General features: G+C 41.0%; 1 protein-coding gene across 8 annotated transcripts in view; it reads left to right on the forward strand.

Annotated features, from left to right (window-relative positions):
• Nucleotides 1–5,563, forward strand: part of ZMYM2 (zinc finger MYM-type containing 2) — an 84,307-nt gene extending 78,744 nt beyond the window's left edge. For all 8 annotated transcript variants that reach the window (XM_040054525.2, XM_040054517.1, XM_058424287.1 and 5 more), the window contains 4 exons: nucleotides 251–365; nucleotides 1,356–1,607; nucleotides 1,979–2,099; nucleotides 4,719–5,563. In XM_040054525.2, coding sequence (XP_039910459.1) covers nucleotides 251–365; nucleotides 1,356–1,607; nucleotides 1,979–2,099; nucleotides 4,719–4,911 — 681 coding nt within the window. In that variant the 3' untranslated portion in view covers nucleotides 4,912–5,563. The remainder of the gene's footprint in view (nucleotides 1–250; nucleotides 366–1,355; nucleotides 1,608–1,978; nucleotides 2,100–4,718) is intronic.
• The last annotated feature ends 20,868 nt before the right edge of the window (nucleotides 5,564–26,431 follow it).

Here is a 26,431-nt window from a genome sequence, read left to right on the forward strand (position 1 = left end):
GTTGCACACAGATCTTAGAGAAAAATGTTCGTTTTAATTAAACTGTGATTCATATCCAGTTAGAGATTTCCAACATAGAGTTGTATTGAAAGTAACTGTTACCTGTTAGATACTGGAAAAATGGCATAGCTTTATTTTTAGATACTGTTTTTCAGCACAATGCTTTCACAGTTACCAAAAAAAGAGCTCTATAGCACAGGAGTTGTTCTAATCTGGAATTGTAAATACTGTGTCTCTCTCTTTTCTGTAGTATTTGTATAGAAGTAATCGAAAAGACAACATATTTATTGATCCAATCTACCAGACATTTGAACAGGAATTAAATAAAATCCTTCGAAGTTGGCAACCAAGCATACTTCCAGATGGTAATTTTCTTTTTGGTCGTTTATGTTTTTCATCTCTTAATAGTTATGTATTCTTACGCATGCATATATATATATATATATATATATGTGTGTGTGTGTGTGTGTGTGTTATGCATTGCAATAGAAGCTGATGAAGAATTACACAGATGTCTTGTCTTCTAAGATTGAATTTAAAACTGTACCTGTTTTTATTGGTCTTGTTTCTGGGTAATCCATGCTACAAGAGTTGTTTTTGCCACTGACCGTTAAAATTGACTTTAGGAGAGAAAATTTTTAAAAAGCTCTTTGACCTGTAGTTTTTACCTGAGCTGAACTTATTTTTTACCCCATTTTTTTTCCCAGATGGAAGCAGGCAGGCAGGCACTGCACTATATGTAGATAGGGCTAACAAGTGATGTATTTTAGAATTTCTCACCTGGATTATGAGGACTCTTTGCTGAGAGTCTTCTGCTCAGAAGGATCATCAATTCATGGAGAAAGCAAATTTTTTCCCAGCAGCTCAATGTTGTTGCTGAACTGCAGAATCAGCTGTTCTTTCATCTTTCTCACAATCCTCTTTTGAGTGAGGACTTGTCCTTTCCAGACCCTTTGCTTTCTCTTCTCAATATCGGTTTCTCTCTGTACAACCCAGAGAGCCTCTGTATCGGGCCCTTCCTGTATCCTGTAATGCAGTGCTTTCCAAGTGAGATACCCATTAGTAATAAGAAGAAGGTACAATGTTTGGAGGCCTTAACCTGAGCAGAATAAAATGAAATGTGCCTTTTATGACGGAATTAAGGTTACTCCACTGAACATTAATTTCTGTGAAATTGCATGAGAGAGCTGCATGTCAGCAGTGCTGTTGTAACTAAACAGAAATGTGTCTGTCATGATCATTTTGTTACATTTCACAGTAAAAAAACTTGATTGTTTTGTTTTGGTTTGGTTTTGCACCTTGACAATTCATGGGTTAATCCATTGCATTTTCTCTACCATTTTTTTTTTTCCAAGGATCAATATTCTCTCGAGTTGAAGAAGATTACCTTTGGAGGATTAAGCAGCTAGGATCGCATTCACCTGTTGCTCTTTTGAATACCCTGTTCTACTTCAACACTAAATATTTTGGCCTGAAAACAGTGGAGCAGCACTTAAGACTTTCTTTTGGCACTGTTTTTAGACAGTGGAAGAAAAATCCTCTAACAATGGAAAGCAAAGCTTGTCTTCGATACCAAGTGTCTTCCCTGTGCAGAGCTGATAATGAAGGTACTATGGCAGTTCAGGATAAGTATTGCAGGAGCATCCACAAGGCACTGAGGGGGGACATCTGGGCAGCTGGCCAGGAGAAAGAGCTCTGCCTTTGCATACAAAGTCTAGCAGCTCTCAGCTCCCAGAACTCTAACTGGAGTGTGTGGCCCATGGGGACTGCAGGGTCTCTGAGTTCATCTGAGCCCACTGGTCTCCAAGTGAAGTGCTGTGACATTGCTGTGGCTGTGGGTGGCATTTCCAGTTTGCAGATTTGCTCAGTTGTGGTGATCGCCCTGTGGTACTTGGTGGGCTGCTTATGGGGAATTTTACTGAAAGATGTAAAATAACTTCAAGTTATAGCTTAGATGTTGTCGATTTTCTTCTTAAAGATAAAATTGCTACTGGAAAAAGAAAACATGAGGATGATGTGCCAGTATTTGAACAAATTGAAAACACATCTGATCCGGCTAGATGCCCTGTGAAAATGTTTGAGTGCTATCTGTCCAAAAGGTAAGTGTGATCCATGGTAATACAGACAGGGTCTAGAGTAAACCAGGTCCAGAAAGGAGCTGTTCTGATGCAACATGAAATGTGCTCAAGCAAAGGGAATGGATTGAAATCTTCTGGAAAATACCTGAATGAAAGTATTGAAATGTTCAGTTCTGTATCTGGACAAGATGTGCATAAAGTGTGGGAGCAGTGGAGTACTTCAGTGTTAATTGTCAAGGGCTCCATCTGGGAATGATAATACATTTCAGTTTTCTTACCTGGGAATACAAAGTATCCCTGCAGAGAATTGCCAGCAAGGGATCTGGTGAGTTTTGCTACTGAGGGTTATGCTTGTGAGGTCCCCATCTCTTCACTAAGAATTGGATTAAGACAGCGGGTTTGCTTCATTGTAAGTTATCAGGCACCTGAAATTAGATGCTTTTGAGGAGCCCAGTGTGGAAGCACGTTTAAAATACTTTGTAGTAGGAAAACTGCTACTGGCGGTAACCCAGTATTTAGAAATATCTCATTTCCTTCCAATCTCCACAACTCATTGCGCAGGAAGGAAGGAAGCAGAAATTATTACATTAAAAAAAAAGCTTAGGCAGCTCTTAAGAAAATTAATTTACTAGCTAAGTGTTTTGGAAGCTTGAAAACAAGATTCCTGGGCAAGTACTTTTCTTTAATTGTAAAAGCCATTCATGTGACTGATTTTAATGTAGACTTTGTGTAACGCTAAGGGAAATGTGGGCAAGTGATACCAAAGAAATAAAATCACCTTGTCTAGACAACACAATAAATTAAGCATGAGACTCAACGTGTAGGAAGCAGCATCGTAGTGCTAAAGGTGAAGAAAGAGCTCACACACAGCAGAAGCACGAGCATGTGGTGTTACAGAGAGAAACTAGTAAAGAGTAGCTCATGGCCTGTTAATGCAACCACCTGTTTCTCATAAGCTCAGTTGATCCTGGTTGTTGCAGGGGGATTTTGCCTTCACTTTCTCTACTTCCATGATTTGCAAAGGATTTGTCATTAAAAAGTCGCCGTTGGATTTTTGGACTGAGTTACACAGTTATTGGGGGAGAGACCACGTAATTTTTTTTTTCTTTAGGAGGAACATCTCTGCTTTGGGGAAAAGAATGCTCTTAAACCCATTTGGAGCATCAGTTAGGATGTGGTTTCAAGCCATGCTGTCCTGCAGATGTTGGTCGCCGTTGTTAACTGAAGCAGCAGGCAGTTCCTCCCGATTCTACTTCTAATTTTGTTGAAACAATTTTAATGGAATACTTAACACTGTAAAAACTATTGTAAAATTAGGTAATAGGTAATACCAGCTGTTTGAAATATACTTGGCAACCAGCAGACAGCTGTAGCTGAAATTTCAGTATGCTTTCATTCACAGCTATGAAACACTGTATTATTGTCTCATTATGATCTCAAAATGCACATGGGGAGTTTAGATTGGGCCTTAGGAGGAATTTCTCCACAGGAAGGATGATTAGACATTGGAGTGAGCTGCCCACAGAGGTGGTGGAGTAACCATCCCTGGGGGTGTTTAAGGAAAGACTGGACTTGGCACTCAGTGCCGTGGTCTGGCTGACATGGCAGTGTTGGGCCACAGATCAGACTTGATGATCCCAGAGGTCTTTTCCAACCTAATTGATTCTGTGATTGCTTGTTCCTATAAAAATGCTGTTGTCTCAAGAAAGTAGGGAGGAAGTTAAAATACTTAAATTATTAGACTATTTTAAACAGCCATATTTTGCTTCTTATCTGACTCTTAATCTGATTTACATGAGAGCAAAACAATCCAACAATCACCCCAGCAGGTGAAGAGCAACATCTGAAATCTTATCAACCAATTTGGGAAGGTGAGCTGGTAAAAATTCTCCTTTTTTACTGAAGAAACATGAAATAGAGTTGGCTCCTGAAGTTTGCAGTATTTATGAAGGGGGGAGCTTGAGTGATTGCTTGCTCATCCAGAATTGAAAATTCTCTCCTAAGACTTTCCTAATGGATGAACTGCTAGAATTTCCTGAAAGGAGTCTTCTCTAGTGTCTTAGAGGATGTTTCTGAGCTGCATCTAACTCCTTAATACAGTGGGTAAGGAGTTAAGGGATTAAGATTTATAACAAGCAACCTTTTAAATGAAATAGGAGGAGGAGGGATTTTAGCTGCTTACATTTTTGTGCATCTCAGAACTACCATCCTTGACTTTTCAAGGGAACTCGAGGCTCTACATTCGGAGGGAGCCACGTCAGCCAACAATTGTGTGAGCAATTACTGATGTAATTGGTGTTACAATTAGTGTTGGGCCTCTTTGCAAATCATGGAAAGTACTTTCTGGTTTAGCAAGACCAGGATCTGCAGGTTTTTGAGGAGTCTGTGGTCTCTTGCCTGCTTGCTGAGTCCCAGGTATTTGAGACTCTTGAGGATCTGGGTCTGGCTGGGTTTGGGCCAGACCTGGCACGGCTCCTTCTATCAACAAGACCGCATTTCTCCACATTATTCTTTTCAGTTTGGTTGGTTTGGGGTTTTTTTTGATAGCTTGCCTAGGTACAAGTTAGAATTTTGTTAGTGCGAGTTCTGTTTCGTGCTGTGAGGCTGTGTTTCTAACCCCTCATGTTTCCCTCCTTGCAGCCCCCAGAATCTGAATCAGAGGACAGACATGTTCTACCTGCAGCCGGAGTGCTCCGTGTCCGCCGAGAGCCCCATCTGGTACACTGCCACTTCACTGGACCGCAACACCTTGGAAAACATGCTCGTACGGGTGCTTTTAGTAAAAGACATTTACGATAAAGACAATTATGAACTGGATGAAGACATAGATTAAAACAAACTCCCAAAAACTGTCGAGGCGACGAACAGCATTAGATATAGTCATGCTGCTAGACCTTTACTATGGAAAACATTTCGAGTTTACCCTTCGTTTTATGAGTTTTGTAGCAGTGTGTACCCTCACCCGGGTATTACCGTGTAAATAGTTCGTGAGTGAAAGTCTCCATTATTCTGCATAGTGGTTTTAGGATACATAACAAACACATTTCAGATTCTTTTTTTTTTATTATTTATTTGATTAGGTATGTTTGTAACTTTTTACATTGCGAAATATGAATGAGAATGTGCCATGTGTAATTTTTTTTCCCCTTGTAGTAAGATACATCCATGTTGCACAACTCTGCTGTTGGAAGCTCCTTTGGAGGAGGCTCTTTTAATGGCTTCTTAAACCGGATGCTTGTGTATGGGTAGCACTACTAAAGTTTAGAACTTGCTGTGTCTTTCAGAATTTTTAAATGAATTGTAAACTAATAGGTTTTTTACTTTTTAGTTACTGAAGCCTTATAAGGTTATGTAGAGAGATTCCATCTTATGTACCAAAAATAGACAAAAGAGAATGCTGTCGATATTGGTGTACTGTAATGTGAATCTATTCTGGTGAAAACATTTTTTGTTGCCCTTATTAAAACATTAGTGTCCTTTTGTTATTTGTGACTCTCTCTCAATTGCCCCTACAAATAAAATATATATGTAAAAATAAAGGAATATAAGCTTAGAGCATGTGGTCATCAAGACACGTATTTTGTAAAAAAGAAAATTAAAACCAAAAGCCTCTCAAAAAAAAAAAACCAAAAAAACCACTAAAACAGAAAAAAGGAAAAAAAAAGAAAATGAAAAAAAAGAGATGTCTGATGACAATGCTGTAAAATCCTTTTTTCATCTTTACTTTTGCAATCATTAATGCCAGTACCTCATATTAATGTAAATTTGTCCTTTGTAGCCTTATGGAAAGGGGTTCTAGGCCATATTACGTGAAGTAATATGGTATGCTAAATTTTTAACTTCTGTTTGTCCTTGCATTGCTGTATTTAAATACAGTCAATACTTGACTATGGGTGGGAATATTCTTTTAACTAATGCCTCCATTCAAAAGCCATATGAGATGTGAAGTTGCAACGAGTTGAAAGATAATTTTTCTTGAAGAAAAATCCTTTCATTTGCTCTAAATCCTTTCCTTGTGCTTACTTTACTTAAGTAGTCTGATTTCCAGATACGTGTTTAACTGCTCAAGTTTTGTTACTTGCTCTTATTTAACTGATGCAAACAATATGGTGGTTCAAGCAATGGTTTTGTACTGAAAAAAAATGTAGTAGAATATTCTACTATAAAGTACTCGTAAGCTTAAGTCTCTCCTAAATGGCATTAATTATCTGTTGAGAGGAATCATCTACTAAAGGAGAAGTTTTCTATGTATATATACTACCACCTGAGGATTTATTTCTTGCAAGGGCTGCATGGCTTTTTCATTTTCCTTAGCTTTAAAGAATGCACATAAGGATGCATCTTTCTATATAGATAAATAAAGCTTCAGTTGCTTTGTTTTGTTAAACAAGTTTATTGAAATTTCTGCTGTTCTGGTGTGTCTGTGAGTATGTATTGATTTTAGATATACCACTATTTCAAATGGAGATGGAAATGTACATGTTTAATTTTTCATTTCTTTTTGGTGGCATTACCCTTCCTGTGAAGTCAAGAAATACAACACAGCACCAGTGAGTAGATCACCAACAGCTTCAATGCACCTTTGCCTTTGCAAGTGAATATTTAAAAACTTAGTTGATTGACACTTGTTTTTTTCAAACAGCAGCTATAGAATATGCCCATTATACATAGAAGGGATGAAATCAGGAATTGCAGTGTTGTTTTGTTCTGGTCTCTCCAGCTTTTTTAAACACCCAACTTCACCATAAGTTAAATTTATATATGGGGATCATTGCTAATTACCTGTGAAAAATGAAATTTTAGATATTTTGTTTAAACATAACTTTTAAGTGTTTCGATAAATAGCACTAAGGATCACTTGCAGCCCCTTCTCTATAGTTCAGACTTTGGGGACTTCAGCAGATGCTTCAATTCCTCCCTGATTATAAGAGTGTTTCATCACAAACACACTTTTGTAAAACTGCAAACCTTTAATGTGAAACTGAAAGTTAAATATATGTATTGAGTGTTTTGTCTGAAGCAAGAGTTCAAGAGTTTTAAATTCTTGTTCTCAAAATCGGATTACAACTGTTTCTTAAGTAGTAAGGTCAGTCTTTATTATGGCATGTTGAACAATCTGTAGGCATTTTCAGCACCAGAAGGAAATAATGCTTCTTAAATTTTATCAGAAACCACAATATTGTTGTAAATTCTTTCAGTTTTCTACCCAAGATTCATCTGCCATCAGTAAAAATATCCAAGAAGCAGACATTTTTACATATAGATCCATGTTGGAAATACAAAGATGGTTGTCAAGAAAATAACTTATTCCAGAAGATGGAGCTATTCCATCATCAGCAATAATGTTTTTCGAGTGGTTCATGTGTTCAGATTGAACGTTGTAAACTGCAGAGATATTGCAGTCAAGTCTGCATCATGGTTCAATGTATGCATTTTATTCCTAAATTTGAATGGTGATGCGAAATGCAATAAAATACCTTAGTTCTGAAAAAATAAAGATATGCAATTTTATGATAATTAGGAGTTCAGGGTAAATCGTTTTGCTTTTTTTCCCTTTGGCAGAACTGTCAGCAGCTGGAGTAGAATTAAGGTTGATGTCAAGGAATTATATGCTGTGCAGGACAAAATATGCTCTGCTCTGCACAGGCACACAGCTTTCAGGTAGTGATGTGTCTAAGAAGCCTGCCTTCACTTTCCACATTAAGAGGGTGTGTAGTGGCACCCTGGCTGTTGAGGGCATCCCTGTGAGCTCTGGCAGAAATTACCTGAGAAATACAATCTCAGGTCAGAGATTAGAGATTAGGTCAGAGGACAGAGTGGTGTAGTGGGGACTACACAACTCTGTCCACACACAGCCCTGCATGCCAGTTCTGTTGGGGTTGTCTTAACTTCTCCGGTCGTGCCAACACGTGTTCTTCATCTCCTTGCTGTCAGATCAAGTTTTGAGCAATTCCCAGGTGAAGTAGTGGCCTTAAGACACTAAGAAAGCTAAACAGCAGCGGTAAGAAAATTACATAGAAAATATAGTTCAGTGTGAGAAAAAGTGAAAAACTCGTGCAATTTTGAGAAAATAAATGTATTTTGTTAGTCATCTTTTTTATCTGTGACTGTGTTCGGTGAATGAGAATAATGCAGCTTTTTTAATTGGGGAACTAAGCATAAATTGCAACAGTTGATTTTTATTGAACAAAAGACTGTGGTTGTGAAATAATTTCACTGTATACAATACTAATTGCCTTTAAAGTGCTCACAGGGGGACTCTACAGTGCAGCAAAACTTGTTCCCTTAGTATCTATGACTCTCCCATGAGAGACTGTATATATAGGTGGAGAAAACAGGAGAGGTGGTCCATAAACCTTGCAGTCTCACAAGGAGGCGGTGTGTGAGATGAGTAGTGGTAGGAGCTCTTCCCATACCCATTTTTGCTGGCCTTTTTTATTATATAGGAGGGCTTTTTTCTGTTCCACTTTCCCATTTTGTCTGTTACGGTTCAGAACGGCAGTTAAATATTTTAATTTCCATTTTTTTTAAAACATCCACTCTTCAGTTCATTGCACCCATGTTGTGCATTATATAATACACGTTATGTGCAGGACTGAGTATGTTGCAGAGTAAGTGGGGAGTGGGAGTTCAGGTTACTGAGATGTAAAAGAGGGTGTTTGGCCATCATAAGTGAAACGAGTCTCTGATTATAATGCCAAAGGTTAATGATGTTTTGGAAACATTGACATTTGAGCTACCTTTTGCGTAGGGTTAGAGCTAAACCTAATGTGTGTCTCGTGAGGGTTGTGAGTGTGGCCTGCTGTCCCCAGGGGCTCGGTTATGGGTGGCAATTTCCCATTTCTCAGGTGAGAAATAAATCTTCCCTCTGGCAGCTTTTGAGTTTGAAGCGCTGAAACCCAAAAGCCTCAGCGCACAAGCCACAGCGCCTGGGACCAGCTGTGATGGGGCACGTGCTCTGAAACTCAGGCTGGTGTTTGTGTCTGTGACGCAGGGGAACAGGGCAGAAAAGCTCAACTGTGTCCACTTTGAACAGCTAGCAGAGTTTAAAAGGTGCAGGTTTAATATGGACTCTCTGATGAGGCCTTCTGAGCTTCTGACGCCTGTTACAACTTCCCGCATAGCCCAGCCCAAAGCTTTTCAGCCAGCAGTTCCTGTATGTGTGGTGAACGTGGAAAAGAGGTACGTATTTAAAAGGGTTCAGTCTGGTGAGTTTTGTTTTCAGGAAATTGGTGTGGTGGTGTTTCCAAATACATATATCTGGAAAACTGATTCCTCACCCAAGAGCTGGTTATCTTTATGGAAAAAAGCTGCTGATACAGCAGTCATGCATGACACATTCTCAAGTGCATAATTTGGGTAGGGAAGGATGCAGTTAACTCTGTATTGTGTCCCAGGTACTGGTGAAGTATTGCAGAACTTCTGCTGGTTGTTTCATTATGTGTTTTTCTATCTCCAGTGCGTTTTCCCCCCCACTCCGCAACTTTTATTTGTGGTTGGTTTTGTTTTGTTTTGCTTGGTTTGTGAAATGAAAAGAAGAAAATCTCTGAAGATAACAGAGTTCTTGGAAAAATCCTTCAAGGACACCACCAGCCATTTCCTCTGTTGCTGGCAGAAGGATGTGAGAGGTGGCTACTGGCAAGGAGCCATAAAGTAGCCCTCTTGTTTGTCATAGCTAGGAAGAGCTACGGCATGAGTGCCCAGACGGCTGCTCCCCTCATGAAGCATGGTTTTACGCGGGCAAACAAGTGTCAGTGCCAGTCCTGGAAACACTTCTGAGCAGAGCAATTTCTGCAGATGTTCACAAAAAACAAATAGAAAAAGAAAGTTAATAGATCAAACTCAACTTAGATTTCTTGCTCAACTACTTTTTCAAATTCCAGCAATGTGAGTATGAATGAGTGTGATCGGGATACGCAAAGCAATCACACGGAGACGAGAGATTTTTGCAGGGCAGAGGCGTTCCTCCGAGCGAGCCCAAGGCTGAGCCAAGCCCAGAGCCCCTCTGCCTGTTTATTTCTTACTTTTTATACATTTGTGGGTCTGGCTGTGGATTGGTTTCTGGAGTTTTCACCTCCCAGCCCAATGGCCAAACCAGCTGTCAGTTACAATTGTTTTCAGGTTAGAAATATGCAAACAAAGGACAGAGAATGAAAAACAAAGGATCTGTTTATGTTATATATGTAGGAAAAAGGTAGGAACTGCACCTAATATTGTGCAGTAGCTAAAAGGTCTGACTCCATTTTATGAACAATCAAAAGGCTTTAAAAAACTCAGAAAAACCAGGGTGACAAATGAGACATGAACATGATCTGAGTTTTGCTTTCTCTGAAATGTAGCACTTCCTGGAGCGGTGGCGTGTGGCACGTCGTGAGGGCCATTTCTGGCTGCCACCTTGCCTTGGGCCAGGGGGCAATGTCAGTGCAGCAGCAAAGTTGCTGTTTTCCTTCCTGACGTGAGAGCTGAACTGTTCCCCAGGTTTAAATCTTTACTGTATATTGCCTGCCTTGGCCCAAATTACTGAGAGTTTGACAGAAGTGCAGATACTGAAGACACGAGTCCCTCTGTCACTGGGTGCCTACAGCCGTGCAGGAGGTGAAAGCTTTGGAAGGCAAAGCCCATGGATGCCAAGCAGGAGAGGCAGTAGTTTGGACTTGAGAGGTCTGGAAAGAACGAAACTTAATGCTAAACTTGCTCCTTCTTTGAGTTATGCATGTTCCTGCGTTTCAGTTTGTATATTTAAAAAAGAGTAAATGTTTTGGTGGCTAGGTCTTCCCCCAAGCAGGAGCAGGCCGCTATGGTTTCTCTCTGAAGAACTCCTCAAGGATGGGTCTTCTGCCCAGTACAAGGAGAGTTAGGGTTATTAGCATCTTCTTCCTTTATGTATGTATTTGTTGGTTTGTATTGATTGAAATAATTGTTCCTGGTTCACAGTCACAGAAGAGGGAAGTGTTCAAAGCATTTGTTGTGTGATGTACGATGTGCTTAGGTACTTGTGAGTGCCTACTCTATTTTGTTTTTATACTGAAATTCTGGTTCATAAGACATGAAACCTCTGTGTCCTTTTAGGCAAAGGAATGGGAACACCCTTGTCATGTGTGTAATTTGAACCACTGACATTTCATTTGTGCAAAAACACTATAAGTGCTTTACCGGTTTAAAATACGAAAAATTACTTCATTTCTTAGTATATTAGCTAAGTCGTGAAGATTACTTCTTGTCATGAAGGTTATTTCTGCTTTCAGCATGCATTTTACAAGGCATTATGTGTAGTATTTGAATTTCTAGCCTTTAATGGTTTTTTTTAATACCCTACTTGGAAGTGAAGAGAGAGCTTTTCATTTCAGGATAGAGCTGTGTCACTAAGACAAAGAAAGGGACTCACCATCGTTGCAAAATCATAAGCCTTGGAACCTCTAAAAAACTAATTCCAAAAATCTTCCCTCCTCATTACATCGTGAAATATTTTGTTTGTCTTTTCTCCAGCCCTATATGTGACATCCACATTAGTATGTAACAATTCTATTGTGGTAATAAAAAGAATAAATACAGGAACCTTTACAACCTGATTTCTGTTAACTTAAGAAATAAAGCTTTTTTTGTTTCTTTATTTTCCCCTCTGATGATTTTTGGCTGTATCAGTAACCAACAGGAATTCAAGGTGCAAGCTGTAAAACATAATAAATAAGAAAAGACAAGTTTGAAAGAGAACAGGAGGAAGAGCAGTCTTTAGCCCTAATGTCAGCTGACAGAACTGAAAAGTCCTTCGAATTCTCTACCAGTGTGTCCGTGCAGTTCAGGTTGGTTGGAGGGTAGGAGCCCAGGCACCTTTAGCAATGGATAGACTTGCTCATATACATGTTCCTGTATCTTGGGCAGCTCCTGCTGAAGCAGTCATCTCTGAGGACCTTCAGGCAGAAAGTGTTTCTTCTAGTACAATTCCACCTCATCCCCAGAGGTGGTGTCCTACATGTGTTTTGGTGTATTTTTAAAAAGTGTCCTCACCCTCAAGGGAGAACATTCTCATCTCTGCCATTGGTGTCTCGTCAAGCTGCAATGGTTTCTTTTTGAGTTTCAGCTGGAGAGTCCCGCAAAGTAAGGGGGGAGGAGGTTCAAGGCAACTCCTCACATCTCTAGAACCACAGTCCAATGGTGAGTTAAGTCTCCATGTGTTGCCAGAACGAGAGAATCCTGTAAAATACCAGGGATTAGCTCCGTTGGTTAGAGAATGGTGCTAATGCTGAGGTCATGTGTTTGGTTTCTGTATGGGCCTTTCACTGGACTCGATGATCCTTATGGATCCCTTCCAACTCAGAATATTCTGTGCTTCTGAAATTCCTTGGTGGCTCTGCAGTCAGTTGTAACAAGGGACCAGATTTAGTGCCGCAGTTATTGAACTTACTAAGGACCTGAGCACTGCAAAGGTGTGAAAAGGATTTTCTGGGTGCAAGGCTGAACAATTTGTACTTGTTGAGCTCAGTAGGGAGGAAGTGAATAGCAAGGGATGTTAGAACAAACTGTTGAGCAAAATAAATAAAAATCAACTAGAAGAACAATGCCTCCTTCACAGTATTTTGTTACTGTGCAGAAATCCATTGGGATGGGAGAGGAGGAACACTGCTAAGTCTCCTGTGTAAGGGTGGATGTATTTTTGCATCAGAATTTGCACCATCACAGAAATACTATAGAGATTTTTTTTTTTTTAAATGCAAGAAAGTGACACGTCTTGTTTGTTTGTTTGTTTGTTGCAAGTATTTTGCCTCCTTCTACTCCTTCTACTCCTTCAGCAGCATCCTGGGACAGATTTCTGCAGGGCAGGGAGAAGCAGGTGAGCAAAAAGAGCCTTGGGGAAACACCACCATCTATGAGTTTTGTGCTCTGCCTTCCCAAAGGCACAGTTGTTACCAGCATAAGGAAGGAGGTTCTTGAGTTAAGGGGGACTTGTGTCTCGCTGCTGTCGTCTTCTGAGGTGAAAATTATCAGGAGGAAGAAGATTTCTCGGTGCTGTTGTCCTCACTGCCACTAATGGGGGCTGCACTTGGCCTGGTGGAGGAGCCTGCAGGCTGAGGTGCTGCTGCCAGATGTGCCTGTCCTTGGAAACACCAGCCCATTCAGTGTTTGCTCTAGTGTTTGGCTGCTCCTGTTGCTTCTCACGAACAGAATAATTCCCATGTCCTGCTGGAAGTGTCCCAGTCTCAAGGGGTAAAGCAGCTGCACCAGTCATGCCTGAGAACTTGTGATCTTCATGCCTCTGGCAGAACCCTGCCAGCTCCCCTAACTCTGGTGATCCTGGCAGACCCTAGGAGTGCATGGGAGGGACAGGGAATAATGGCATGAGCTGACTCATTTGAATGCAGCTCTGGAAGCTCTGCTGCAACCTGTTTTTGAGTGATTCTCAACTTCCACAGCAGAATCAGCATTCAACTTCCCAAACTGTATCTTGCAGAAAACGCAGGTACCAGGGAGAGTTCTAGGAAACCTTTAAGGGCTGGGGTTACTTTTTCTTTGAAAAGGTTTTGAAGATGAGAATTTATCATTTCTAGTTCATGACAGTCGCTGCTGAATTGTTGCTAGAGGAATCAATAGATCCAAATTTCCTGTTTCAGGATGATAACCAACACAGGAGTGAAGGCCTTTGAAACAGCTTTACTGGCTCTGGAAACTGAGACCATGACTATAGCAAGTCCTGGTTTACACTCTATAAAAGGTCCTGTCATTTCTCTCTGTGTGGTTAAGAAAGGTGAAGAATTGCCAGGGTCAAAGGGAGGACTTCACCCAGCATGTCCAGCAAGGTACCTGGTAATGGGGTTCAATTCAAGAAAACCCAAAGTTTTCATCAAGACAGTATTTCAACTATTGAGAGAAACCTTTCTTAGGTATAGCAGGGAGATCAGGCACAGAAAACCAATCTTTTCATGCATCATTCTCAGCCCACGAGCAACTGGGTTTGCATCCATCTCTGGGGTCCTTAGCTTAGGAAAGGCATGGACCTGTTGAAACAAGCCCAGAGGAGAACTACAAAGATGCTCAAGGCTGGACCACTTCTCCTTTGAGGAAAGACTCAGAGAGCTGATGATGTTCAGCCTGGAAAAGCGAAGGCTCTTAAAGAGACTGTAAGGGGGCTTATTAGAAAGATGGGGAAAAAAAATTTTAGCAGGGCCTGTAGTGATAGGCCAAGGGTAATGTTTTTAATTTAAGAGAGAGTAGATTCAGACTAGATATAAGAAAGACATTTTTTACAATGAAGGTGGTGAAACACTGGAATAGGTTAGCCACAGAGGTGGTGGATAGCCCATTGCTGAAAAGATTCATGGTCAGGTTAAGTGGGGCTCTGAGTAACCAAACTATTCCATGATTCTATGATTCTAAGCAGTTTCTCCCACTGGAATCACAATTGTTACTGAATTCTGAGTATGTATAACACACCTGAGACAAATCAACTTTTTTCTTTTAACGAAAGATCCTATTTTCAAACTAAGCATTTTGCTTAGTTTGTAGTAATTATATTTTTCCCCAATGCCAAGCAGTATTTCTTAAATGCAAAAATGCTGCCTGTTTTTCAGCCTTTTTAAGCTGCATCACCTGCTGCTGAGAAGTCCTGACCCGGTGGTGGCTGCAGGAAAGGAGAGCAGCGACAATGGCTTCCATGAGCTTTGTGCTTAGATCTGCAGGAATATTATAGTGATTCTGTTTCTCAGTTACAGTAAGAATTAAATCAGGTTTTTTCCCTGTAAAAGGGAACATTAACACTCTATACTGCTGTAGTCTCTGCCAGGCTTGACTTCCATATGTCTTGAGTTAGAAGTTTGTCTGTCACTTTCACAGAAGAAACAATGAATGTCAGCGGGCAGGTGGCTTACATAATGCTACCCCATCATTTGCAGAAACTTTCATCCTAATTTTTAGTTGTTCGGTGTTCCGAGTGCTGTAAAAGAATCTCAGTGGCAGTGCCAGCCAAATTAGCTGGTGATGCATGAGGGAAGGCAGACCACAGTGCAGGAATTGCATGTTTCTTACTGGGGCAAAAAAGTGTTAAAAGACAAATGATATTTCAGAGCTTTTAGTAAAATATATGCTCTTCCAACAGACAACAATAGTTTGAAGTTTTTTCCTCTTTCTTTTTTTTTTTTTTTTTTTTTTTTTTTTTTTTGACAAATTTGGCATTGCTGACAAGACACCAGTGGCCTTTTTCTGCCTTTGTGTGAGGTGTCTGAGACGGTCACGTGGGCGCGAGCGCGGCCAGCGCCCGACAAAGCCCACAGCGCATCCCTGACACCACACACAATGAAAGCTTGGTGTAACCACATTTTTGTTAACTCTCTGAAAACTCAGGAACACGGACAATGCAGGTCCCAGAGAGTTTCATATTAAAGCGAAATGAGATACAATAATTGCATAGCGCTGTTAGCAAGCAAAAGATTTTAAGAAAAAATATCAACTTCATTTAAGAAAAATGGGGACAATAATTATCTAATTTCAACTCTGTTACTTTTCTGAACTTTATTTTCAGTGCTGCTGGTTTCCAGGCACATCAATGTACTACAACAAAGCAGGGCAAGACAAAGGCAGTGTTAACCAGATAAATTCAAACAAAAATATACGATTAAACAGCAGTCGGAGAGGGTGGGAATTTTACACTGCACGTTTTTCTTTCTAACTTGACAGACAAGAGAGAAATGAAGCAAAGCCACAGAGCACTGCAGGAGGCCTGCAGCCAGCCACAGGGTGTGTGGGTACCTGGTGCGGAGGAGGACTGAAACAAGCAGCAATGATTTCATCACTGAATCCCTCAGCATGGAAGGAGAGGTGTTGAGAGACCAAGTCCCCTTGGAGACCGCTGGGTGCATGGGGATCACTCCACCTAACGTGCACACCCAGCAGCCTAACAGACCAGATTATACCCGTGGAACCAATACATATTCTCTACATTTCTATTACATATGCATTGCATTTCCAGAATACATCCATATATGCTAATTATATCTGTGGACTTATTTGGATACGAGTAGGGGTCTCTTGAAGGTCTTTGGCGGTTCTTTGGGAACATCCATTCCCTAAATTTTCTTTTCATGGTTCCAGATCTTCTAATGAATCTTTTCTCCTTAAAAGTATCTCAAATATGTGGTCAGCTCATGTTGCACTTTTCTAATAATTTTTTTGCTTTGGCACACTGTCCTTGTTTTCAAAACTAAGTCATCCACCAGTACATATTAATCACTGATATAGGTAAATAAGGAAGCTCTGACTGGCACAGGACTTATTAGTCACAGAGGTAGGGAGTTGATGCAAAGCCACATCAATCTCTGGCATTTGTACTAAACACAATATGGTGCAAAAATAAGCATTAACCACGGATATAGGGATCAAATATTTTTGTGCTAAAGTTAAAAGAGTTTTCCGACATCTTCCCCCACTGCTGCACAGAAACAGAGAAATCCCCTTTTTAAAGAAATATAACTTGTTTGGTACCACTATCATGGAGGGTTGTTAGAGGATTATTTCTGTGTTGGTAGCTCCTATGAGCTTGAGTTTCCTGAGCTGGCTGCACTGTGGCTTTCCTGTGTGGCTGTGAGCAAACAAAATCAAAACCAGAAAACCAAAGTAACAAAATGCCCCTTAGTCACCTGGCTGCTGCAGAGTATGAGGAGGTTGGATAGCACAGAAAGTACCTCTCTGTAAGTGCTGGAAATGATAATTTAACTATTTAACTATTTCTTTTGCTGAATAAATGCCAGTTCAGTGGTAAAATAGCACCAGTGGGGGATGGATTGTGAAAGAAACAGCAGATCTCCGTGGTAGCCAGCAAAAGGATCTGGGTTTGGTGGGCAGGTTCCTTTCCCATGGGAAGGGAACCTCTGATAGGTGCAGGAATAGGCACCCTGATTCCCACACCAGACCCTATTCACATACCCTATGAATGCTCCATGGCCCAGATGTGAGCAAAACGGGACAGCAGCTGACCAGCCAAAGGGACTGGATCCAGGTAGGAGGAGAACTGAGATGAAAGAGAGAAAACTATGCGAAGGCAGCATATCATCAGCCAAGCTGGAAGATTAAAAGACATCCACTATTAAGGCAGTCCTGAAAAATGAACTTTAGAAGAGATGATGAAAAATATGTTAAACAATGTGAAAAAAAGTCCCTGGCAGCATAAGAAGTCTCTGCAAAATGAGCAGAGAAGGTTTTGTCTGTTAAAATTTGGAAACCTGAGCAATGTCCTCCATGCGAGATGTAAAAACTTTTGACTGTGGAATGTCTCATGGGATTTTTCTGTGCAAGGGAGTTTGTACACAACATTTTTTGAGGGCCATGAGAAATTTGGAGGAAGCCCGAGTCTGCCTTGCTTTTGCCACGAGGTCACTTTCCAAGAGGAAAAAGAGGCCACTAGGACAGACTGTCTCTTCAACACAGAAGAAAATATGAGCAACTGAGAGAGGAGCAATAGGCTCTGGAGTAGGGTTTTAAATTGAAGAAACTGAGATGCTGTGATTCAGATTCATTGGGATTTTTTTTTTCCCTCAGGAAGGGGAAATGCCATTGGGTAGACACTGGCCATCACTGAGCACCTGAATTTCAGCAAAGCTGGAGAAGATTTGGTTCAGAAGATGAGTTAAATTGACTGAGCCAGAGGTGTAGCTCAGAAAGATGCAGATGGATGCCCAGAAGCAGAGTATGAGGTCTGGGGGATGTTTGCTGCCCCACCACTGTGCCACATCATGTTCTCAGCCTTTCATTTGGACCTGCTGCTGTAAGGCTATTCTAAATACGCTAAATAAAAAAAAAATCAAGACAAAATCCCCAGCCCTGAGGCACCAGGAAAACAGTGCCCACAGTGGCCCAAGCCAGCCCCATTTCAAGCAGGTTTACCATGGAGAGGTGGGTGGCAGAGCCCATTGCAAAGCAGTGTGGACACGACAAATAGTGACAACTAAGGGAAAGTAGCAGAGAAGCAGGAACGTCCAAGTTAAACCTCAGGCTGGGATCTCTTTTGAGCTTGGGCTTCTTCACTGTATTTCCACCTGGAAGCTCTTGGTGCAACACAAGGCAAACAGGCTGTGACACCAGTCCTGTGGGCTGGAGGTGAAACCCTCCTTCCCTGTCCCACAGCAGGGAGAGCTGCCTGCCCTGCAGTACCAGCAGCAGCCTTTCTGCCCCTCTGCCCTCTCCAGGAGCCCTTGGCACAAACCTGCCCGTGGTTCAGCTCTAGCTAAAGTGTTTTCTCAGCTTCAGAGAGCACCTCGCTACCTTTTATTTTCACCTTGGTTTGATACGCAGATCTCTTGAAAGATAGCAAAAAGAAAGAGCTAAACCAAGAAAAATCTGGTTGAGTTGTTCATATCACTCAATAAAGACATGAAAACTATTTTCATGTTGTTATCAGCATGATATCAACATGTCTGTAACAAAATTGACCCACCAAGGTATATTTTTGCTTTATTATATCTTGATTTGTTTCCTAAGCAGTGCATCAAGGCTGCATTACCTTTGCATTACAATGCTGCATTACAAACCCAGACAGAAAGATCTAATCAGTAACCTCCAACCTTTTGATATTTATCCTCATCATGCTTTACCGGTGTGCCAAGAAAAAAAAGATGAACACTACTAAACAGTGATAGTGCATAAAGCATGAAGCTGATACTGTGTTAAATCAGGTTGTCTTCAGTGTTGTCCTGTAGTTCTGTGAAAGAAAGTTCTTGCTCATTGGTTTAGCTGGTCACTATATTTTAAACACATCAGGGCATTTTTTTTAGAAGATGGAGATTTCTATCGTGCAGCATTGGCCAGACTCCAGATTTCTTCTATTCAGTGAGAGCTATAACAGTAATGAACACATAGCTGTGAGTGTGAAAGCAATGTTCACCCCTGCATTTTTGTTTCTGTTCGGTCCTCTTGTCCTTTTAGACAGCATAATAGAAGTGCTGCAGTAAGCAGGGTCAAGTAGGATATGCCAGTGAGAAATGTTAAAATGAGACTATAGGCTGCGATTATGGGCTCTAATGTGTGATGAATCCTTTTTAATCACATGATATGAACTAATGTCACCATTTATTATAAAACAACAAAGTGTTCAGCTGCAGGAGGAATAGAATGGATGACAACTGCATTTTTCAATGTTTTGTTTAAGCAAGTACAGTGTGGTCTTTTTAGATAACTAGGAAAAACTGAAGTTAAAGTAAGTGCAAGTATTTCTAGATGGTTTTGGTTAGAACAAGAGTCTTTTCAGGACATGAAGATTTATCTCCTGGAAAGGGGATATGCAGTCAGTATCCACCTGCATCTCTGAGCTCAAGTGAAAACTAAACTTGGTTATTATGCTAAAAAAAATTTTAAAAGTCAATTTAAAAAAAATATAAATACAAAAGTTAACTGCAGTTATGTTCTAAAATTATTTCTAATGGTTATTTAAATATAAAGTTCTTAAGTAACACACTTTGTTTCATGTCAAAATGTCAAAGGAAAATTCTGAAAATACTTTCAATTTTGACATACCTTCACCTGCCCATCCAGTATTCTCAGTGTATATACTACAAAATATTTCTGGTGTTCAAGATAGTCAAAAAGATTTGTACCTGAAGAGAACACGGTGAGGCATTAAGGACCTTATCATCACTCAGAAATGATGGCAACATGGTTACGCAAGTGGAGGCCAGTTTGCCCAGCCACCCCAGATCTTTTGCTTCAGATCACAGATCATATATCCTGCTTTACATGACTAATTCAGTTCATTTCTTACTTAGTTTAATTCATAGGACTAGGAAAGGTCAGTAGCTCCTGGCAGGGGATAGCGGGAGTGTCAGTGGGAAGCACTCATTTAACTCAAATACCCAACGGCCAGGTAAATTTCTTTGATAATAAAACTGGGGGCAGAATCTCTCTGGATGGCCTTTCAAAATGTTTGGAAGCACGAAAGCATTGCTATAATTTCCTCTACTTTCTGCCATCCCAAACCATACTGTCATGCCTCCCCTCTGCACTATACAGCCCTGATTCCTCAGCTTTCTGGAGCAGGAGTCTGCACTGCTCATGTCCTCATCCTGCTCCCAAATAATCAGAATTCAACTGAATGTTGCTATAAAGCTACTGATTGTTCCCAAGACTGGCCTCCCATCACCCTGTGTACCACTGGAACCTCAGCACCAGGATATTATTGGTTTCACAGGTTTAAAGTGCATTGATTAAGACAAAAAGTGGCAAAAAAATCTTTGTGACTTGTGCTGTAAAATGGTTTTTTAAGAAATGATTTAGAAGTATATGAACCAGGAGATTTAAGTTTGGAAGTCATGTACCATGGTAGAGTGGGGAACAACACTGCAGTGACAAAGTGCAAGAGTTTCTTCCATCTCCAGAGCTTCAGGTTCATAAATAAGAACATGTCGTCATTCTTGCACTAACCCTTTCTTGCACGTGACTACATTTTTGGTTTTTGAAAGAAAAATCTGCTTACTATTGTCTGGCTTTGTTTTTATAGGGTCTTTGCTGATAGATGATACAAGCATTGTCAGAAATTGTTTCACAGCTTTTCACAGAATCACAGAAAGGTTTGAAATGACCTCCGTAAACCACCTGGTTCATCCTCTTTCTCCAGCAAGGCCACCCAGAGCTGATTGCCCAAAACCATGCCCAGGTGACTGTTGCAAATCTCCACATGATGGAAATCTCATAACCCCTCTCAGCAGCCTGCGTCAGTGTTCAATCACCCTCACAGTAAAAAAAGGGTTTCCCAATGTTCGGAGAAAATCTTCTGTGTCTCAGTTTGTGCCTGTTACCTCTTTTGTCCCTGGGAAGACTCTCACTCCATCTGCTTTGTACTTCCCCTTATGGTATTTCTATATATTGAGAAAACCCCTCAGAGCCTTCTCCAGGCTGAGCAGTCCCAGCTCTCTCAGACTTCCCTCCCAGAAGAAATGCTTCCATCCCTTCATCGACTTTGTGGCCCCTTGCTGGACTCTCTCCAGTAGCTCCATGTCTCTCTTGTGCTGGGGCGCCCAGCACTGGACTCAGCACTCCAGGTGTGGCCTCACTAGGACTGAGTGGAGGGAAAGGACCATCTCCTGTGACCTGCTGACAGTGCTCTACCCAAGGCAGCCCAGGATAACATCAGGTTTCCCTGCTGAGAGGGCCCACTGCTGGCTCACGTTCAACCTGGTGTCTACCAGCATTCCCAGGTCTTTTCTCCCAAACTGCTTCCCAGCTGTCTGGTCCCAAGTGTATGTTGGTACCTGGGGTTGTCCCTTACCAGGTGCAGTACTTGGCACTTCTTCTGGTTGAACCTCATGAGGTTCTTGCTGCCCTATTTCTCCAGCCTGTCAAAGTTCCCCTAGATGGCAGAAAAACCAGTGGTTTATCAGCCACTTCTCCCAGTTTGGTGTAATCTGCAAACCTGAGAGTACACTCTGCTCCACCATCCAGATCATTCATGGAAATGTTAAGATACGCCCTGCTGTTGTCCTCTGGGTTACACCACCAGTCACACCACTAGTTATTTGCCTCCAACTAGATTTTCTTCCTCTGGTCACCATCCTCTGGGTCCAGCCAGAGCAGTTCAGGCAATTTTCAATCCACCTCACTGTCTGCAGACCCAGACGGTGTTGAAAACCCCACTGAAGTCTAGGTAGCCAACATCCACTGCTCCATGCCCCTCCTAACAAGCCTCTCATCTCATCATAGTAGTTTGTCAAATGGTCAAACACAACTTCCCCTTGAAGCTATGATCTTTTTGTTGCAGCAGACAAGGGGGGCAGACATCCTCAGAAAAAGTTTTCCTTTTTCTTGCTTACGTGCTTCTGCCAACTCTTGTTGAAGAGCTAAAGATAAACCAAATCCCAAATCAAACCAGAGTATAACTGGGTGTTCAGCAGCACTGTCTTTCTTGTCAAGTGAAGCATAAGACTGACAAAGAGATTATGAGTAACACAGCTGCACCTCAGCGTCCTCTCACATTCAAGCTTTACAAATGCACATTAAGAGAATTATGAAGTTGAGGCTTTTCTAATATGAGGAATCAGAACAAAACAAGAGAGTGAAAAGGAAAGAAAAAAGCTGTAATTCTGCAGTGAAAGACAGTGAATTACTCAGCTCAGGTTGGACAGGGAGCCAGCAGCAAAGCTGGAGCCTAAACCCGTGTCTGAGCCCTTCTCTAGTTCCACAACCATAAAACCATTCTTTTGTTGATTATATACGGAAAATTTCCCCGAAATTCTTGATGTCTTTTATGCTAACTACAATCAAATACTTTTAAGAGTATATTTACAAAGTTTGCAACTAATTAACATTCATGTGAGCTAGAATTCAGAGGGGAAATCATTAAATCAAGTAGCACATGAAATCACTCAAATCCAAGAGAACCACTGTCTTCCCTGGAGACAGGAAAATGTAGACAGGATGTCTATGGTGAACCAGGAATTACAGAGAAGATGGACACAGACCTGGCCACACATCAGAAAATCTGTAGCTCTGCAGCCAGGAAGTATGATTCACATGTCAGCTATGTATCATTTGCCTTATTCATGCAGGCTTTTTCTTGATGGAGACCCCTTTCTACCATTGTTTCATGAATACCTGGCAAGAGCACGGTGCAACATTCTGTGCTTGAGGGACAAGCCTGCAAAAAGCATGGGTGGAATGAAGAATGCGGCCGCTGATAGCCGTGCTCACAGTACTTTCTCTGCTTCGTTGATTTCTGCCTCCTTTATAGTGATGACAGCAACAGGAGTTCAGAAGGTGGCTTCAGATCAGAAACATTTTCACACAGCTGTACTAGAAGGAAAGGGAAATTAAGGTCAACAAGAAAAGAATACTACTGTGTCTTACCAGAAATCACGTCCACAGTTTCCCATATCCTGGAGTTAGATGATTTACTGCTGAAGTAAAGACAATACTGCTAGAACACTGCAATACAGTGCCCCATCTAAATGGTCAACATGGAAATTTCTTTGTGTTTGAAAACACAAAATCGGAAAGGCCTTAAAGGGAAGATCAGTCAAGGACAAAAAAAAAATTCCCCGAAAAACTCAAAGTTAATTTACAGTGGAGCAACAGTTCGTTCTTCTTTGGGTAATCAGCACGCAATGTTTTCTTCCTGCAAAGCTCTGGAGAATTAATGCCCAGGGCAAGGTGTTGCCCTCTGAAGCTGGAGGAAGGGAAATGTCGGAGGACACCTGGTGATTTATCCTCATTACCTCCTCAAGAGCAAGAATTATGTTTTCCACATGAGCAGAAGTTTACAAACCCAGATACTCCAGGGGGAACTAAAAAGGGCTGTCTTGATCATTCAGCAGTTGGCCCCTTTTTCCCTCAACACAGGCTTCTCAGAGAAAAGCACTTACTGCTCTGTAGGTACCACCACATAATGTCCTTACAGTGACCATGGCCTTCACATCCAGCTGGCTTGCTCTTGGCAGCTCTATTCAGCTGATGTTGGGTGGGGATATTACATGGTATCAGTGTCTTTTAAACCTCTGACCTCTGCAAAACAGTGATTAACAAAAGCAGTTTGAAGCGTTTAAACAGGAAGGATGCCTGTGGAGCCTCATTGCTAAGGCAAAGTGCTGAAACCGAAATCGCTGCATGACAACAAGCAAACAAATGAGCCAGAAAAGTGAATTATTTATTTGACAAATATTAATTTAGAAAAGGATTGCTCCTATTTCTCCTAAAGGATACTGAGGTCCTATACCCTTGATTGGGAGCTGGGTGAGCTTCCAGCCCATGGCTGACCAGCTCTGGGAAACCCTTGATATGCCCTAGGTTAGGAAAGAACTTGCCAGACAAAAAGACAGAAGAAATAAAGAGTTTGTGATGCACTGGGGAGTCAGAGGACTGAGGAGTAAACCACTACCTGGAAATACCACTGTCTCCCCACTGGCTACTGGATGAGCCTGCTTGAATGGGATGGACCAGATGTGCAGTACAACCGGCGGTGGATGGGACGTGTTCCTCCCTTCACACAGGAATATGGGCTGTGGGAGTAAGACACGGGACCTGGGGGGTAGAATTCCATATGTTTGTGCCCTGAAGCAGCTTTGTCTATTGTAGCCGGGCCTTTAGAAAGATACTTGCCATTCCCCAGTCCAGTCATCCTCTGTCTCTGTACTTGATGAACTGCTCTTTACTGTCAACTATTTTTGGGCTTCTGAGTGAGCCCTTCAGAAGTCATAGCAGATGTGATCAGCTTGCTGGAGAAGCAGGAGTAAAGCACACAAAATTCCCAGGAAAGAGGCTATTATTGTTCCTTGCCATTTTCCGAGAAAAGTAGGAGCCTAGCAGCCCATATGGGACCATAGACATACAAAACCTTAAATATCAGATAGACTCATGATTGTATCATGGTGTGAAAAGATGAAAAACAGATATGCTTTGTGTACATGGAAAATCCAAAGAGGACCAGAACTAGAGAGAATAATTACTTTTCCCAGCAGAGGAAAGTTTGTTCAGGTCTCCAGCAGGTAGGTTCTTCTGAAATTCAGAATAACTCTTTATTTTCTTGGCAATGGGAATACACATAAAAGCATGAGAAACAATAAGAGAAATCAAGCATGTGGAAACATATCTTTTGGCTCTATTTTAAAAGCAGTTTTATTCTTTTGGCATATAATTTTTCAGTTTGATCCCAGTCCTGCAGAAATGTGAGAATGCCTTTAAGATTTCTGGATCAAACTGGAAAGATATTTTCAGTCTTAAAGATAATTCACCAATGTCTGCTAACCCTGTTCAACATGTGCTAATGGGACAGTGTTGGTGAACACACAATATATGCTTTCTTCATGGTTGTATCCCATTTTGAAACTTCCTAAAGGAAGCATCTGAGGGGAAGTGGGGGACGTTATAATTTTAGAAAGATCTTAAAAATACCTGGATTTTCAAACACACACAGAACATGCAGACAGATTGTAAAAAGAGAATCAGCATCTTGCACATTTTTGCCATGTTGAGTCATTTCACACTAAATGGATTCTTCCTGAAATTATCTGGTTTTTTCCAGCTCATACAAATCGAAGCTCAAATACTACTAGCAAATTAATTTTTTTTTCTTCTTCTTCTTCTTGGCAAAGCAGGTGGTATTGATAATAAAGTCTCTGAAAGGATGGATCTTTTGCAAAATCTTCATAGATTATTAAGTTGAAAATATGTTGATCATGGCAGGGCTGGAGACTCAGTTGCCTGTTTGCAATATTCTGACTCTCTCTTCTGACCACAGGGTAACCTTTTCTGAGTGGGGGTTGCTGAATTGGTTCTAACATGCTGCCACTCAGGCTGGGGCAGGATGGAGGCACAGAAATCTTACAACAGCTGTGTGTGGCCCCATGTGCTTCTGCAAGCAAAAATTAATTTAGGGACTTTTTTGGGGATTGTCACTATAGAGTGTATTAAAAAAAAACCAACAAAAACAAATAAACAACAACCAACCAAACAAAACAAACAAAACAAACAAAACAAACAAACACAACAACAAAAAAACCCACTCTGAGACGTTGAAATAAACCAACAGTTTAGAAAAAGGGGACTAGATTTATTTTCTCAGAAAACAGTTGTGGATTGTAGTTTTCTTCTGTTCATCACTTATTTTTTCTAAGACAGCAATAACTTGTTCCATCTTAAAGTATCTTCCTGACAGCAGACATCCTGTGTACAGACTATGAACAAAAAGATTGTGGTGTTGATGTTTAAGTAAAATAGTGCCAAATGCCAGGACAGCCTGTGCTAATTGCCCAAATGATGTTGTTTGCTTTGTCTCTAGCAGTTTTAGACATTTATTTTGCAACATGCCTGAGGCCAGTGCAGTAAACACAATAGTGTTAAATGAGATTTAGGTATGAAAATGATAAAATGGTACAACATCCTACTTCTTCCCTCATTTGATTTTTTTTTTTTTTTTAATTTTCTCCTCAATAAAGCTGAAAGAAATAGCTTCTTTTCTGGGCAGTAGCCACAACATAACCTCCAAACCTCCTGTGCTAGTATCCAACTTGTCTGCTTGTTCTGTCTTTACATCTCTCCTCGTTGCATCTTTTTGGTGTCTTTGCAACTCTTGGTCTTTGCATTATTCATCCTTGCATCCCTCAGCCTCTCTTGGTGTTCTAGTTTAACATCAGGCTGTAGCTGCAGCACACCAGTCAGATCTCTGCAGCATCTACTGCTGGTTTGTTCTGGGACAAATCATCTCCAATCTCCTCTATGTAGCACAGCTTCAAAAGAAACATATTTTACCATCTAAATCCAAAGCCAAAATACCTCCCTAACAAGATACAAAAGCATTTCAGCTCTCTCTTTGTGTTAATCATTTTCCCTCTAGTGTTCTGTCAAAATTGCTGTCTGCTGGGAACAGCAATTTGATGATGCTGAAGTCTTCT

This window comes from Hirundo rustica, chromosome 2 (genome assembly GCF_015227805.2).
Source record: "Hirundo rustica isolate bHirRus1 chromosome 2, bHirRus1.pri.v3, whole genome shotgun sequence".
In the NCBI taxonomy this organism is placed as follows: domain Eukaryota; kingdom Metazoa; phylum Chordata; class Aves; order Passeriformes; family Hirundinidae; genus Hirundo; species Hirundo rustica.